The sequence below is a fragment of the Corythoichthys intestinalis genome, chromosome 22 (assembly GCF_030265065.1).
Source record: "Corythoichthys intestinalis isolate RoL2023-P3 chromosome 22, ASM3026506v1, whole genome shotgun sequence".
In the NCBI taxonomy this organism is placed as follows: domain Eukaryota; kingdom Metazoa; phylum Chordata; class Actinopteri; order Syngnathiformes; family Syngnathidae; genus Corythoichthys; species Corythoichthys intestinalis.
This window is the reverse complement of record NC_080416.1, coordinates 31,824,523-31,840,611: the sequence shown is the minus strand read 5'-3', so window position 1 is coordinate 31,840,611 and position 16,089 is coordinate 31,824,523. Positions and strand designations below refer to the sequence as shown.

Below are 16,089 nucleotides of genomic sequence, written 5' to 3'. Positions count from 1 at the left end.
CAATTACAGGCCTCTCTAATATTTTCAAGTGGGAGAACTTGTACAATTAGTGGTTGACTAAATACTTATTTGCCCCACTGTATATGGAATCACTCCATTCTGAGGAAAAAATATGGAATCATGAGAAACAAATAAAGAAATAACAATCAAAAGAAACACATCTCTAGTATATAGTAGCACCGCCTCTAGCTTTTATGAGAGCTTGCAGTCTCTCAGGCATGGACTAAAAAACATTGCGGTGGTCAGTAAATGTTACTTTTATAGAGCAAGTGCAGGGAAATATATATGGAATCACTCCATTCTGAGGAAAAAATATGGAATCATGAGAAACGGACAAAGAAATAACAATCAAAACACATCTCTAGTATTTAGTAGCACCACCTCTGTTTTTTATGACAGCTTGAAGTCTCTGAGGCATGGACTTGATGAGTATTCTTCATCAATTTGGTGCCAACTCTCTTTGATTGCAGTTGCCAGATCATCCTTGCAGGTCGGAGCCTTGCTGTGGACCATTCTTTTCAATTTCCACCACAGGTTTTTAATAGGGTTGAGATCTGGGCTATTTGCAGGCCATGGTATTGGCTGGATGAGTCTTTCTCCAAGAAATGCTTTAACAGTTTTAGCTCTGTGGCATGATGCATTGTCGTGTTGGAAAATGACAAACATATTCTCAATTGAAGGGATAAGAACGCTGTCTAAAATTTCAATGTAAACTTGTGCATTTATTGAAGATTTAACCACAGCCATATCCCCAGTGCTTTTGCCTGACACGCAGCCCCATATCATGAAGGACTGGGGGAATTTTGATGTTTTCTTCAGGCAGTCATTTTTGTAAATCTCACTGGAACAGCACCAAACAAAAGTTCCAGCATCATCACCTTGTCCAATGCAGATTCTTGACTCTTGACATCTTGTCCAATGCAGATTCTTGACTCTTGACAAGGTGATGATGCTTTTTTGACTTTTTGCTAGGGGTTGTAAAAAGACAAACACCTTTACTATCTAACAATAACTCAAGTGCTAATATGCTTCTCCAAAACACAATCCAAATGGACTTACTGTATAAGACACAAATTAGCATAATCGCTAAGTAGCTTAGCGCTCTATGCTAAGTAGTAATGTGTCATAAACAAATAATACAAACAATACAGTTGGCTTCATTTACTCACCTCTGATGGAGGAACACTGAATCTAACAACACAAAAGACAATCTAGCTCCCGACACTTCGTAATACAGAATTATTGATTCAGCAACCCAACCTGAGTGAAGCAGTGAACTCTCTCTCTCTTGCTATAATAACTGGCACGCGGTCTCACATTGCACACAAACAAGGACTGCTCACAGCTCCCAGAAAAATCGATTATTAAATTCGTTAGCAGCTAATTTATTAATCGATTAGTTTGTGCTCGTACAAGCATGCGCACCATGCACCAGTTTAGCACAGGCTGCAGTTACGCTGTAGGCCATAGGTGGCAGTTGCGGGTAAAAAAGTGACAAGTCTCCATATGTATATACCACCTTTAAACTTGTATCTTAAAGCACCGCTGCGGTTAATAATTTGATGGTCATTGGGTTGAGCTTTAACTGAAATCTTTGGATGAGTTTGACGTTTCATGTGATTATGGCCCGATTCTGAAAATTTTTGTGGTAATTGTAGGACATAGTGGTTAAATTCCAATTAGTGCAATCTTTAGTCTTTTTCCACTGTGTGCTAGATTGTCTCGTAGATGTGCATGCACTATTGTTGTAAACATGTAGTGTCAAAGAAGTAATACATTTGTCAGTTTGTGTGAGAAGGAAGTAGGGAGGAAATCTGGACTGAATAGTGAGCGAAATGTGTTTTTGATTATTGGGACCACACTTCATTTTTTGTGTGACTGCTGCTTTGCACGTCTGTGATTGGGGGAAGATGATGAAAAGCTTGAAAATGGTGAAAAAAACTAAGATTGATAGAGTGTTTAAATAAACACGGAAAGTGTTATTTGAGCTTTGTGTATGTAGTGTACTGGGTGTGTAGTTTTGCGGTGAAATGGAAAGAGTAATTTATGCAAACTATGAGATTTTGATGTCGGGGAACTGCAAGCCACACTCATTAAACGGGTCTGAATTTAGTGTGTGGTCAAAAAACATCTGCTATTATTCGTTGTATAAACATTAACTAAGAACAGAATATGAGGGAATACTTCTGTTTCTTGCCATGCATTGTCATGACTTGTATGCATTTACGCTATGCCATATAATACGGTGGCGAGGCAAAATGCAAAGTCCAAACACTTTGCAAATAGAAAAAAGCACGATCCCCAATTGCAAACGCTTTGTAAAAAGCACGAATGCAAATTGCCACAACACTATCCCCAACTCCTAAAGCGCGATTGCAAACTGGCAAAACCACGAACCCAAGTTGCCACAACACGACAGCAAACGGCTCGCAGCACGAATGCAAAACACAATGACCATGAAGTAAAAAGACAAAAAAAGACGACACTTTGCATATTGCTATATGTGCTTTGTGACCATCTCTACGGACCTCCGTCAAGTTGGCCCCGCCCCATCAGACACAAATTTATATAAAAATGACGTTGTGCTGCAACGGTTTTGTAGATACAGGATTAAGCTTTTATTGAGATATTAATTTCGAGTGGTGACGTCACTTGTAGCTTTTTCTTAGCTTAGCTCCCACGGCTAATGGAGCGTACCAACTCTCTCAATAGCAGGGGGATGTCCTAACAACTAGCACGAACGTAGCACAAACAAATTCGGGTCCATTTTGCAGTAAATTGGGGGGCTTCAGATATTAATTTCAAGTGACGACGTCCCTCTAATTCCCTCATTTACTGCGAAATGGTTCCGAAGTGGTGCCATTCGTTTGTGCTACGTTCGTGCTCGTTGTTAGGACACCCCTCTGTTATCGAGATAGTTGGTACACTCCATTAACATGACATAACAGATGGTTAAAGACACAGTGGAAGAAAGGCTGTCACGTCACCGCTCGGCGACGTCAACAATGGCGAGCTACTAGTTTATTTTTTGATTGAAAAATTTACAAATTTTATTTAAAGGAAAACATTAAGAGGGGTTTTACTATAAAATTACTATAACTTGTACTAACACTTATCTTTTAAGAACTATAAGTCTTTCTATCCGTGGATCCCTTTAACAGAAAGAATGGTAATAATGTTAATGCCATCTTGTGGATTTATTGTTATAATAAACAGATACAGTACTTAGGTACAGTATGTTGAATATATATATCCGTCTTGTGTCTTATCTTTTCATTCCAATAATTTACAGAAAAATATTGCATATTTTAGTGATGGTTTGAATTGCAATTAATTATGATTAATTAATTTTTAAGCTGTGATAACTCAATTAAAAATTTAATCATTTGACAGCCCTAATATCAACAAAAGTTCAAGTTTTAAACTATTATATTCCATTTGACTTCTGAGGTTAAACACCACGTGGCTAATTTTTGTTTCCATTGCAAGCTGTGTCAGTTATCCATCGCACTAGATTTAAGCTATTTACATTGCAGCATATTAACAAACATTTCACACCTATGGGGAATTGTTGAGTGTACAATCAGACTACCATGCATGTTTTTGCGATGTGGGTGGAACCACGAGAAATCCCACACAGGCATGGTAAAAACATGCAAATACCCTTGATCTTAAAACTGTGAAGCAGATGTGCTAGCCACTCAGTCACCGGTTTTGCTTAGAGCTGAAACGAATACTCGAGCAACTCGAGTAACTCGAGTTTAAAAACTGATCTGAGTAATTTTATTCACTTCAAGGAATTGTTTAATTTTGCCAGCTCTAAGCATCACGTTTTGCCTGGACTACTTTTACTGCGGGACTACGCGCTGACGTCACGTGCTTAGAGGAAGAAGCAATAAAAAAACAAAACAAAACAAAACAAAAAACTTACTGCAGCCGACAGCCGCTAGACACTACGCCGACGTTGCTAAAAACTACGCCCGCATGATGCTAGTGTGGTAGCAGGTAGTGTTCGATGCGTCTCATAGATATCGCTTGCATTTAGGACTAGATGCGAAATGACAGACTCGGCCGCGTCTGGGCAGCGTTAGTAAACAGCCACCATCTCTAAGCAGTAGACTTCTCATCGCTAATAAATATAACGTTACTGTCACCCGCTCACGTAACGTTAGCCCTCCGGAGGGCTAAGTTTCTATTGATTATGACCACTGTCGATGCGTGGCTAACGTGTCTCAGGCTTTATTTAATCTGTAAAAACACAGCGCTGTAAAGTGATGAGGGTGTAAAATTAAACATAATAAAGCTAACTGTCAGTTTTAGCTCAGTAGGTATCAATACAGCAGGTATCATACATTTATTTTTAACTCTGCAAAAACTCAAAATCCTATCAGTACTTACAGTTTAGACTAACTTAAAACTTAACTAGAACTTAAAAATAGCTTGACACTAATGGAAATTAAATTGAAACACATGGGGAAAAACACATAGCTTTCAAGTGATGTGTGTTATCAAGTGTAATTGCATTTTTAGGTAAAAAAAAAAAAATATATATATATATATATTTTTTTAAAAAGATCTAGAAGTTTTTTGAGTGAAAGCAGTGAATTTTTTTTCTAGTCACATCTGAGATGCAATTGTTGGCTGTTTTCAACAATGTACATCGAAAATAAAGACATTGATTGACTGAAAATGGTTCAATATTGGATTAAATGTCTTTTTTTTCTCATGTACATTTAGAATTGCTCTTTACCTAAAAAAAAATGTTTTATCCGATTAATCGATAGAATTTTCAGTCGATTACTCGATTACTAAAATATTCGATAGCTGCAGCCCTAACGCTGTTCATCTGAAACAGAAATTACAGACACAATATCGCCCACCCCTGGTATATACCATTATGCCTTAAGTTTAGTTTTGTATGGAGCAGAGAAACCGCCGTCTTGTTGACGCTGTATCACTCACTTTCATTTACTGCTAGTGAATGCTGAAGAAGACATAGAGATCCACTTTGCATTCCCACAGGACTCAAAGTGCTGAGGTCACAGTTCTCAATTGCCTCCAAATGACTTCACCCACAAGAAAGCACCTGCTTTGTTTGGATCTGCATTAAATCATTTAGAGGCTTTAAAGAGCTGTGGACAACTTTCTTGGGTTGCATGGCATTCTGGTGCTTAACTCATTCAGTGCCAAATACGTTTGTAAGAATGTCTAATTCTGCTGTACTCTGAATTCTAAGTTGTAGACTAGGTCAAGCCATTTACTGTCAACGACGCAGTGAATCCATTTGACTGTCCAGTCCCAATGAAAATGTCAACAACTGTTAACAAAAAAAAAATTGAAAATGTTTCTTCTTTTCTATGGTCCTTCTCATCACTAATTATTTGTTTTTGTCTCCCTCTTCCTTTTCCCCTCTACATCATTCTCTACCTGTACTACAACTACAGCTGAAGGACGGAGTAGGAGGGTCTGATTGACTGGGAAAGACCAAAAACCTCTGAAAACAAGAGAGCTCCCTCTGTGTCGTCCCTCTTCCTCTGTCCCTCCTCCTTCCCTGTCCCTCTCCCGTATTCTTCCTAGGATACACTTTCCTCACCTTGTGACCTTGCACGGCACTTAAACCGAGATGGATCAGAAGATTCATGGGAGAACGGCAACGCCACCTCCCGTTCTCTCAGCTGTTCCTTCCGGGGAACGAGATAAGGAGGGAGGTGCTGGAAGTAAGGATGACGAGGAGGACAAGAAGCGGGACAAAGACAAAGAAGCATCCACTGTATCTGATAGCACAGCCGCAGGTGGCCCAGGAGGTGGTGGCGACCAGTCACAATTCTCCATCAAAGAGAGCAGCCTATCTGAGGGCAATGTCAAACTTAAGATAGGACTTCAAGCAAAACGCATGAAGAAACCTCCGAAGATCTTGGAGAATTATGTATGCAGACCAGCCTTTAGGGCTACAATGAGGAATACAGGGCGGGGAGGCAGCGGTGCTCGAGGGAATCGCGGTGGGAATACGAATGACGGGCCAGGTAGCCAGAACCAGAGTCCTTCTCAAGTCAGGGAAAAAGAAAGGGAGCAGAGTCCTAGTGTCAACAAACCAGTTGCATCATCCTCATCAAACACATCTTCTAAAGTCTCTCCACCACCTCCATCTGGACCTGCACCTACCGGCACAGCTGCAATGACACCTTCTCAAGTGAATGGGAGTGCAACGGGAAAGCGGGTAAGTGGGAACAATGGGTTGTGGGGCAGCATATTAATGTAGTTCATTAAAAATGAACAATGTTCTAAATATTGAGCTCAGACTAGACTACACAAATTTAGCCCAATTTTAATCTGACAGACACGTGAACAATAAATTTGTGGCCATTTGAGTTGTCTTGATCAGAGAACAAGGGACGTTATCTAGTTTAGTTGAACATATAATTTCTCAAGTACAGGTGGTCCCCCGGGTTACGAACGAGTTCCATTCCTACACTGGCGACGTAACTGGAATTTCCCTTTGGGTACCCCTAAATACCACCTAAATCTCAAAATAACTCTCCAAAAACATGTATTGTACATCATTGTACTGTCCTCGCCAAGAGGTTGGAGCTAAGTCCAAGCTAGACAGCGAGCTAAGCTCCGAAATGACGATGTTGGACGTCTGTGTGGTTTGCTGACTTTATTAAGATCCTCGTGACATCAACATTTGCAGAATGAAAGTAAAATAAAATGAAATTAAATCCGTTTCATCTTCAATAACAATAAATTCGAAATTACGTAAGTCAGGTGTGTCGGATTCGTAACCTGGGGACTACCTGTATGTCTACCTCTCGTGTATAATACAACCCTCTCGTATCATTGTCAAAATATGTTTTTTTTTTTTACCTTACACTCGGTTTGTATGTACCTCCAATTTCCTGGTATCAACGTTGAAAAATAAAACAGTAATATTGGGTCGGGCCTTTGTATTCGTGTTTTCAAAGAAATACTCTCCTTTTCGGATAACTTTCTGTTCTTTGTGAGTATTAAATTTTTATGTCACATTTTTCATCCATCCATTAGCTTTATTCTGACTTTTTAATTAGAGATAGGATATATTTATTTTCCTTATGACACTTTGTTACAGTCAAGAATTGCCTGGGTTTTATTCCCTCTTCGATCAGTTTCTATAGTTTCCAAGCATTTTCAAAGTATTGATTCAGCTGATTCAATGCAATAAAACTGCATTTTTCTTAAGTGCAGACTGCCACTCTGGCCTTTTGCAGTCTATTTAGTCTGTCTTGATGCGTGCACTTTTCTGCCCATCCCCCTCCTGAGGATGACCTCTGACCACAGTACTCCCTTCTTGTCCCCGTTCTGACCCTAATAAAAGTTAGTGACTTGCCTTTATGCACCCTCTGCCATTAACCCGTTAGTAGTCTGCACAGTTAAAGTTGCATTTGACTGAAGGTGTTGTGAATTACAGTAGGTCTAAATTTTCTTTCAGAACAATGATAGTTGATTTAAACTGCATTTCACATCTAGTTGTTTAATGGCAATTTAATTATGTTTTGTTTTTTGTTTTTGAAGGGGACACCAAAGACGGATTGTCTTTCTGACACAAAGTCTGACACAAAAGCAGCTTCTGCCACAGCTGAACGGCCCACGAATCTTCATCGCCCCCTTCCAGACAGTAAACTTCACCCTTCTGGAAAGAAAACACCAACCCTACAACACAACCCTCGGTCATCAGCGCCCTCTTCACCAATACCTGCATCTAAGGAACCTACAAGTGAAGGTGTTAAACCACCACAGTACACATACAGCAATGAAAGTCAAAGAGAAAAAGACAAAGTAGCTCAAAGCTGGGGAGCGCCTACAGTCACTGAAAAACTAGCTCAACTCATAGCCACTTGTCCTCCGTCAAAGACCCCAAAGCCTGTCAAACCGGCTAAGACTGACCCTGCTCCTTCCCACTCAAGCTCAGGTTTTATGACACCCACAGCCAAGCAGCGAGACAGGGCAATGGCTAATAGGAATACCTATTCGCGAATGGTTCACCTTTCTCCTCCCCTACCAGTGTCACGGCCGCCTGGTCGGCCCTACGGTTCCAGGAACAAAGACATTGCTGGGGAAAACCCAGCTGCCACACCAACAAGGAAGGAGGACACGGACGGGACTGGGAAATCTAGTAGCAGCAGTATTAACATGAGCAGCAGTAACAGTAGTAGTCGCAGCAGCAGTCCAGCACATATATATGGCAATAACAGGCTTCCTTCTCTCTCAAAGGACGGTAACAATGACATTAATAGTAGCAATTGTAAACTTCAGTCCCGCCCCATTCACTTCTCATCCCATGCCACAGGTTTGTCCTCTTGTCCCGTATCACCCTCCCCTACTACCACGGCTGAACAACGGACTTTGAATCACATAGGTTCCCCTACTGCCTCACAAACGGACCATACAGAAGAGACTCCTGTCCCTTCGGAGGAAGGTATCGCAAGTCTGAGACAACAAGGTAGCCCCAGAGATATGAATAATTGCTGTCCTCCAACAGGAACCGCAAAGCAAGAAGTGAAAGACAAGGGGGGTAGCAATCAGCCAATGCGAACCGAGAGCGACAAGGGCTCAAGTCCATATAAGCGTAGTCCCAATCGGGATAATAGTCATGTTGGTCGGAACAGCAGCCCTGCAGAACATGCCAGGCCAAGGGCATCATCTTCACCTGAGCCAGAAGGAGAAGACAGCCCACTAACTCCTCTTCGGGACGATTCTCCCGATTCATCCATAGATTCAGCAACCGAGCAGGACAGAAAACCACTTAAAAAACGTAGAGGAAGGAAGCCACGCTGGGGCCGTGCTATGAGCAAGGTACATAATCAAAGAACGGGCCTCGACAGTCCGTTTGACCAGAGCAAAACCCTCATGCCTTTATCTTCAAGCTTGGAAACATCGAGTCCAGTTAAGAGATCTGTGGGGAGACCTCCCAATCCAAATAAAATGAAACCAAATATTCTGCCACAAAGTACAATGTCACGTCTCTTCACTTCCTCACCCCAGGCTAAAAAAAGGGGAAGGCCAAAGTCAAAGATGCCAAGGCTTGATGCTCCAACTCGTGGGCGCACCCATAACAAATTGGCCACATCTAAGGTTTATTCAAATTATTTGAAATCCAAAGAAGAGCAAGACCCTCCTGTGCTTCATCCAGAGGTTGATTTAAATCCCCCTAAACCCATCCCTCGAAAACGTGGACGCCCCAAGCGACTCCCGCCAACCTTACCCGAAGAGAGTCAGCCCCCGACATTGGCACCCGAGGCGGGGGATGCTGGGGACAAACGTTATCACATGAAAGGAAATGGTCAGCTTATCATGAAAACAATCATAGGCAAAATCAATAAGATGAAAAGTGTGAAACGCAAGCGTATTCTTAGTCAAATTCTGTTAGGACCAAGAAAAGAAGAACCCCCCAAAGTGTCTCCAGGTGCTGTGGTTGGATCTGCTGAAGCTGCAAAGCAATCTTTGTCCTCCCTGGCTGCTTCCCTTGGGGGAAAACTCGGACCACAAATTAATGTTAGTAAAAAAGGAACAATATATATGGGTAAACGGAGAGGGCGTAAACCAAAAACAGTGAATGCTACAGGTTCAGCCGCAGCACCAGAACCCTTCTTGTCCCCGAGGACCACTTCCCCCTTGCATCACCATCAATCTCAGCAACAGAACCAGCATTCCTCCTCAGAAATCTTTCCTTCACCTTCACTCTCACAGTCTAGTGGAGGCCACAGTCCCATCAGTGATGCCAGCTTTGTAGAACCTGGCTCAGTGCACTTTTCTGGTCACTCTCATTATTCAAACCACAATCATAGCACATTTGCTTTCCCTCCTCCAGCTTTTTCAGCTCCTAATCTTCGTGGTCCTGTCCTCGGCTCTTCACTATCGATGGCCACCACAACCTCCCAGAAAAAGTCCTCTTTCCGTGGATACCATCACCACCACCACCATAATAGGCAGCACTACCACTATCACAAGCTTTCTCCTCCTCGGCCACTCCACCCCACCTCCCCCGCCCCTCTCAATGAGCTAAAAGAAGCCACCCCATCGCCAGTAAGTGAGTCTCACAGTGAGGAGACAGTGCCCAGCGATAGTGGTATAGGAACAGACAACAACAGCACCTCTGACCGTGGTGAGAAAGCTGGAGGAGCAGGGGCCTTGGGTGGAATGGGGATTCCTGCTGGTATTAGTAGTGGATTATTAATGCCTGGTGTTATTGGTTCAGCTATGAGTGCTGGAATGGGACTAAATGCTCGGGGCAGGCGACGCCACTCATCTGTACTTGTGGAACACCCCTCACCTTCCCCCTCACCTCATATGGCAAGGTTATCACCTGACCCACGGAGACCTCGCCCAGCAGCTCCTTCTACCTCCATAATGGGTCACAAGGAAAAACATAAACATAAGTGCAAACGGCGTAGCCATGGTTGTCCAGGCTATGAAAAGCTCAAGAGACAGAAAAGAAAACGCAAGAAGAAATACCTACAACTCCGTTCTCGGCGGATCGACCCCAACTTTCTCGCTGAACTGGATGAGATTGTCATAAGGATGAGTGAAATTCGCATAGCGCATCGTACCACTGGGCATCGTCTTGGTAGTGGCATAGGCATAGCACCGGGAGCTAATAGAATGCCAGGATTGGGAAGCCGGATCAGTGGCATAAGTGGTACCGGAGGCCCTCCGCCTCATCATTACATTCACAGAGATCTCCTGCCCACAATCTTCAGGGTTAATTTTGGTAGCTTCTATTCCCATCCCGCATATTCTTGTGATCCGTTGCACTATGTTCGAAAACCAGACATGAAAAAGAAAAGAGGACGGCCGCCAAAACTCCGAGAGTCCATGCCGGAGGTTCCTTTTGTACCAGGGCTTGGATTCCCTCTTTCCAGTGGAGGCTTCTACCATCCCTCTTATGGTGTTCCTTATACCTCTGGACCACTCGGTTTGGGCTACTACAGGGGCTATCCTCCAGCTAGTGCTCTTTATCCTCACCCACACCACCAGTCACCCCACACAGCCTCATCTCACCACTCTCATCACTCACCAACTTTCCCCCCACCTCCTCCAACATCTTACATGCACCACCACCACCCCTCTCATCTCCTGTTGAACCCTTCAAAATTTCACAAGAAAAAACACAAGCTGCTCAGACAGGAGTACCTAGGAGGACGGCCCCCTGTCCTTTACCCACCAATGTCCTCGGAGCTGTCTTTCAACTGGCACCACAAACACAAACATAGGCACAAACACAGAGAGCGATGTGCTGACGAGGGCAGAGATGATGAAGCAGACACAATTGGTGGATCTGTAAATCGTGGTGGGGCAGGGATGTCTGACAGTGGCGCTTCAGGGAAGGGGGAGAGAGTTGGTGGCCTGGGAATGGCAGAGTCTTTGCAACGATGTCGTTTTGGACGAAGCACCTCTAGCAACAGTGTTAGCAAACAAGCTGGTGTCACTTTAACTAATTCACCTTCTTCTTCATCATCATCTTCAGCAGATAGATACAAGCGCAAAGAAAACTCTTTATCCTGTCTAGGGCCCTCCAGACTAGCTCTTGGGAGCAGCTCCAAAGGCCAGCACTCAGCGGAGTCCTGGTTTAGGACAGGCAGCTCTGAGACTGACTATTCCAAGCTTTCACGTCGTCATGTTTTGCCCAGTCAGGGACCCTTCTCTGATGGACGAACAGACGAACTACCCGGTTGCTCTGATAGTGAGGATGAGGAACCCCTCACACCCACAGAAGATGTGGAGCCAAGAGGCCGCGATTCTCCCAATCTTACAAATCTCTTTGCCTCTGCGCTCACTCGCACTAACTTGCGTGGATGCAGAAACAGAAATAACGAGACGGCGCCAGAGAACAGCAGCTTCTGCCGTATGGACCGATCGTTAAGGAAAGACCGATCATTATCAGCTGAGAGAAGAGAATTAGGTAAGTCAAATTTTCCTAAGAATTTTTTTGTGTCTTGTCTCTTCAACGCCAAGCTTGCATACCAGGCTGCACGTGGGCTGTGAATGAACACCTAAGACGCCGTCACTGAGTTGTAATTTTGGATGACGACAGGAGACAAAAAGCTGGCAGATTGCAATGAGTCCATTTATCGCACGGTAAATAAAAATGTGGGTGGTAATTTTCACGGCTGCGTTTTATCCCCGCGTGCGTGTGTGCATACATTTGTGCATGCGTGTTGATGGCATATGAGATTCCAGTTCCTTTCACAGATGTTTATCGGTCATCAACACACCATAGAATTAAAGTTCAGACATACAAAATAAGGAAACACATATATATTAAACACTGTAAACGTTAGCATTGCTACATTGAGGCTAATGGGTAAAAAGACAACCTACTTTAGCCTGCTATAAAACATTGGCTGTCTTCTCCAAAACGCAAACTTGCCGTTAAAAGGTGACACTTCAAACATGAAAAATCGCTGGTTAACCGCATGTGCAAACGGAAAAAATGAAACAAAAAATCTACTACTGACAGCACATGCAATTACGAAAAGTGCTTTTTTGCGGAGTGTAAAGCCTACGGTTAGCGGTTTAGCGAACGTACTGTATTTTTCGGACTAGTAAATCGCAGTATTTTTTCATAGTTTGGGTGGGGGTGCGACTTATACTCTGGAGCGACTTATATGTGAAATTATTAACACATTATAATATCATTTCACATGTTATTTTGGTGTTTTGGAGTGACACTGATGGTTTGGTAAACTTGTTAGTATGTCCTTTATGCTATAGTTATCTGAATAACTCTTAATAGCTATGTTACGTTAACATACCAGCCACATTCGTACTTCGTTGTTCATGCATCATGTAACATTATCATACTGTACACTTATTCAGCATGTTGTTCTCTATTGTGTTTTTATTTTAGATTGCCTTTCAAGATGACATATCTGTTCGATGTGTTGGATTTTATCAAGTAAATTTCCCCCAAAAAATGCGATTTATACTCCGGTGCGATTTATATATGTTTTTTTCCTCTTCGTTGGGCATTTTATGGCCTGTGCGACTTATACTCAGGTGCGACTCATAGTCTGAAAAATAAGGTACTTCCGGTGAACATTTCAAAATAAAAGCACGTCATGTTCGTCATATAAATAACGATTTCTGGAGTTAATCCCACATACTTCAGAATTCAGATTATAAACAAAGAATAGCTTTAAATTGACACCCTATTTGAAAGATCTGATTGGCAATGAATAATTATTATAATTATTTTAATATTATTATATATAGTAGTATACTATTATACTATAACATTAATGCTATTTTTTTTTTTTTTTTTTTTTAAGAATTGTTTTGAATCATGTTGGAAAGGCAAAGTTAGTGTTCTGAATCTGTTTACATTCCATTCTTTTGCACAACTTGATGCTATCAGCGTTCGACCTCGTTCATTTGTGATTTATTTTTGTTATTCTGGTATTTATTTGTACTTTAATAAAGAATTTAAGTGTTCCAAAATATTTTTGTGAATTAATAAGTGTCAACAAAAATGTCATTGCTAAATTAGTGAAAAAAATAAATAAATAAATAAAAAATTAGATTAGTTTAGTCGACCAGTGTAAAAATAGCCGGCTGACTTATCGGGAGAAAATTAGTCATTTGGGACAGCCCTACTTAAAAACATGTTTTGAGATACTTACTTACTACAAATTTGGCAAAGAGCAAAAGATATAAGGTCTCGGACATTGTTTGTGTGTTGTTTTAAATTCTGATAAAGGGTTGCAGTTTATGCAGCATGTGCAGTGTACAAATACTTGGTGAGTGGCTAGGAGTTGTCAACTGTAATTTTGTTCTCGCTGGTCCACTTGAGTCGCGTTCAGCCGCAATCCATGGTGTGCCATAGTAACATTTCTGGCTGCATAAAAAGTTGTTCCTGGAAAGATGTTTCTTTGTAAGACTGTAACATAATCTTTGCACACACTGCCTGACATTTGGTAGCTCTTAGTAGTGGTCATGGGCTTGGCAAAAATACATAATAACTGCACTAAGAATGTGGAAGACTGCTGTTCACGAAGCATTTCTGCCAAGAACTGTCTAACTTGAAGGGGTGGAGTATTTTCTTTTCAAGATATTTTTAGTGGACATTGATTTCAAATGCCCATAATATGAGACCAATCGTTCACCATTTTCATCACCACACTTTAGCTGTTGTGTTGGTGACAAGGCCTCATTTGTGAGGTGTTATGTATGTGCACATTGAAAAATCAAGCCAAGCCACCTCGTAAAGCCACTATTCTAACGATTCAAACCAAGACAGGGTAATCCTGGATTAGAACTCAGTATTTGGGGTCATCTGGTGGTCAGGAACTTGACTAGGTGAGTATAAGCAATCTCAGAGTGGGAAACAGGGCAAATGAGAAATACTGTAATTGAATGCGGGTTTTGAATATAACGCCATCCATCTCAGGGTTTGCCGCTAAGTATAGAAAATAAAATGGAAAGAAGGAAACTGTAGTACAGTGGTACCTCTACTTATGAACGTCTCTAAATAAAGAATTTTCAGGTTAAGACACACCTCAATGGGAAAATATTGCCTCCTGTTAGGAAAGAAATTTCAGGATACGAAAGGCAAAAATAAAGTATGGCTGGTACTCGCAAGTCCCAGAGTTTACTGAACGTAACATACTTATAATAGCTGCTCTGCCATTGGCTATTGCCTAGCATTCCGGGCATCTAATTGGCTAAGAGGGCCTTCTACTGTATGTGTATGTGTGTATCCCAGCATCCTCTTCATCCGCCCGTCGTGTTCCGACAGCTTTACATGAGTGTATTAACTTTGATTCTTTATTCTTGTTTTTAACATTATGCACAACTCTGATTTCATGTTTTTGTGCAATTATCTAATTGTAACACATATTTGTTACATTTTTTTATTTTTATGCATTATAAAAGATATACATCTGAATTTTGGGGGAGTTGGAACAGTTCAGGGCATTTGCATTGAAAACATGTTTTTACCAGTGTTGTTTTTGGCAGCCCTTTTAATTTTCGTACTAGTCTTAGTCTTTTGGACTATAATACTTATGAGATTTAGTCATATTTTAGTCATCTTAAAATGTGTTTGTCTTCGTTTAGTTTTTGTTGACGAAAACTCAAGACTAATTTAGTGTAGTTCTATTCGACGTTAACGCAAAATGTTCTCGTCTGTAAAATAAACGGTAATAACTCCCAAAAAATAAAGTATTAGTATAAGGACTATTTCAAATGAACATTGACAGACGAGCACATATTGTAGCGTCTACAAGGACACCACCAATTTGGTGATAACACTCGGCAGGAAAACAGTACATTATTTTTAATTAATTATACCGACTTGGACGCCAAAAACTGTATGTAAAAAAAGTTGTCCGAGAGTCAAAGAGGTCACTTGCCACTACCATTAGCCTAATGCTAACGCGAATGCTATGCTAACGCTACGACTTACATTTAGTGTGTGATGATCATGCAGCACAAACCTTTAAAGGGTAATGCAACATTGCATATTAACTCTGGCAAAATAAGAAAACCAATCTTATCATGTGTGCAAGCCCAGAGACTGGAGAGCAGCAGCACTTCACATGAGTGACACAACCAAATACTGCTACAATGCAAGCTAACAACACATAAAATGTCACACTTTTTGAACCTGTGATGGAAACTTGTGCATTTTCGTTTCATTGTCGTCTCGCCATGGCGTGCATGCTTGTACAAGCACGAACATAAAGCAACGAGCGTTTGGCCCATCAAATCAGCACCAAAAATGTAAAAATAGCAAACGTGATTGTTTACAGCAAGTCTTGAGTTGGTTAGAAAAGTGGGTTAGAAAATTGTTTTTGCCAAGCAGAGACTAGGCTTGCAGAGACGTGCACAGGCTCGTGTTTGCACAGAAAGGAAGAAAAAAGGCTTTTTAGGGCAGTCTCAGTTAAAATGTCAGGGCTCTGTGTAATCGTCAGGGCACTGGCAAAATATGCATGTCATAGAAAGTATTTTAAATTAACATTAAAAAAATTCCGTATAGTACCTTAAAGAGGCAGATAAAGGATGACAAATGAAAGACAGAATGACAGATGAAAAATGTTTAGGTCAATAACATCT

General features: G+C 41.5%; 1 protein-coding gene across 2 annotated transcripts in view; it reads left to right on the top strand.

Annotated features, from left to right (window-relative positions):
- ash1l (ash1 (absent, small, or homeotic)-like (Drosophila)) overlaps positions 1-16,089 on the top strand; it is a 94,697-nt gene that overhangs the window by 31,366 nt on the left and 47,242 nt on the right. For both annotated transcript variants that reach the window (XM_057827215.1, XM_057827216.1), the window contains exons 3-4: positions 5,445-6,217; positions 7,549-11,935. In XM_057827215.1, coding sequence (XP_057683198.1) covers positions 5,624-6,217; positions 7,549-11,935 — 4,981 coding nt within the window. In that variant the 5' untranslated portion in view covers positions 5,445-5,623. The remainder of the gene's footprint in view (positions 1-5,444; positions 6,218-7,548; positions 11,936-16,089) is intronic.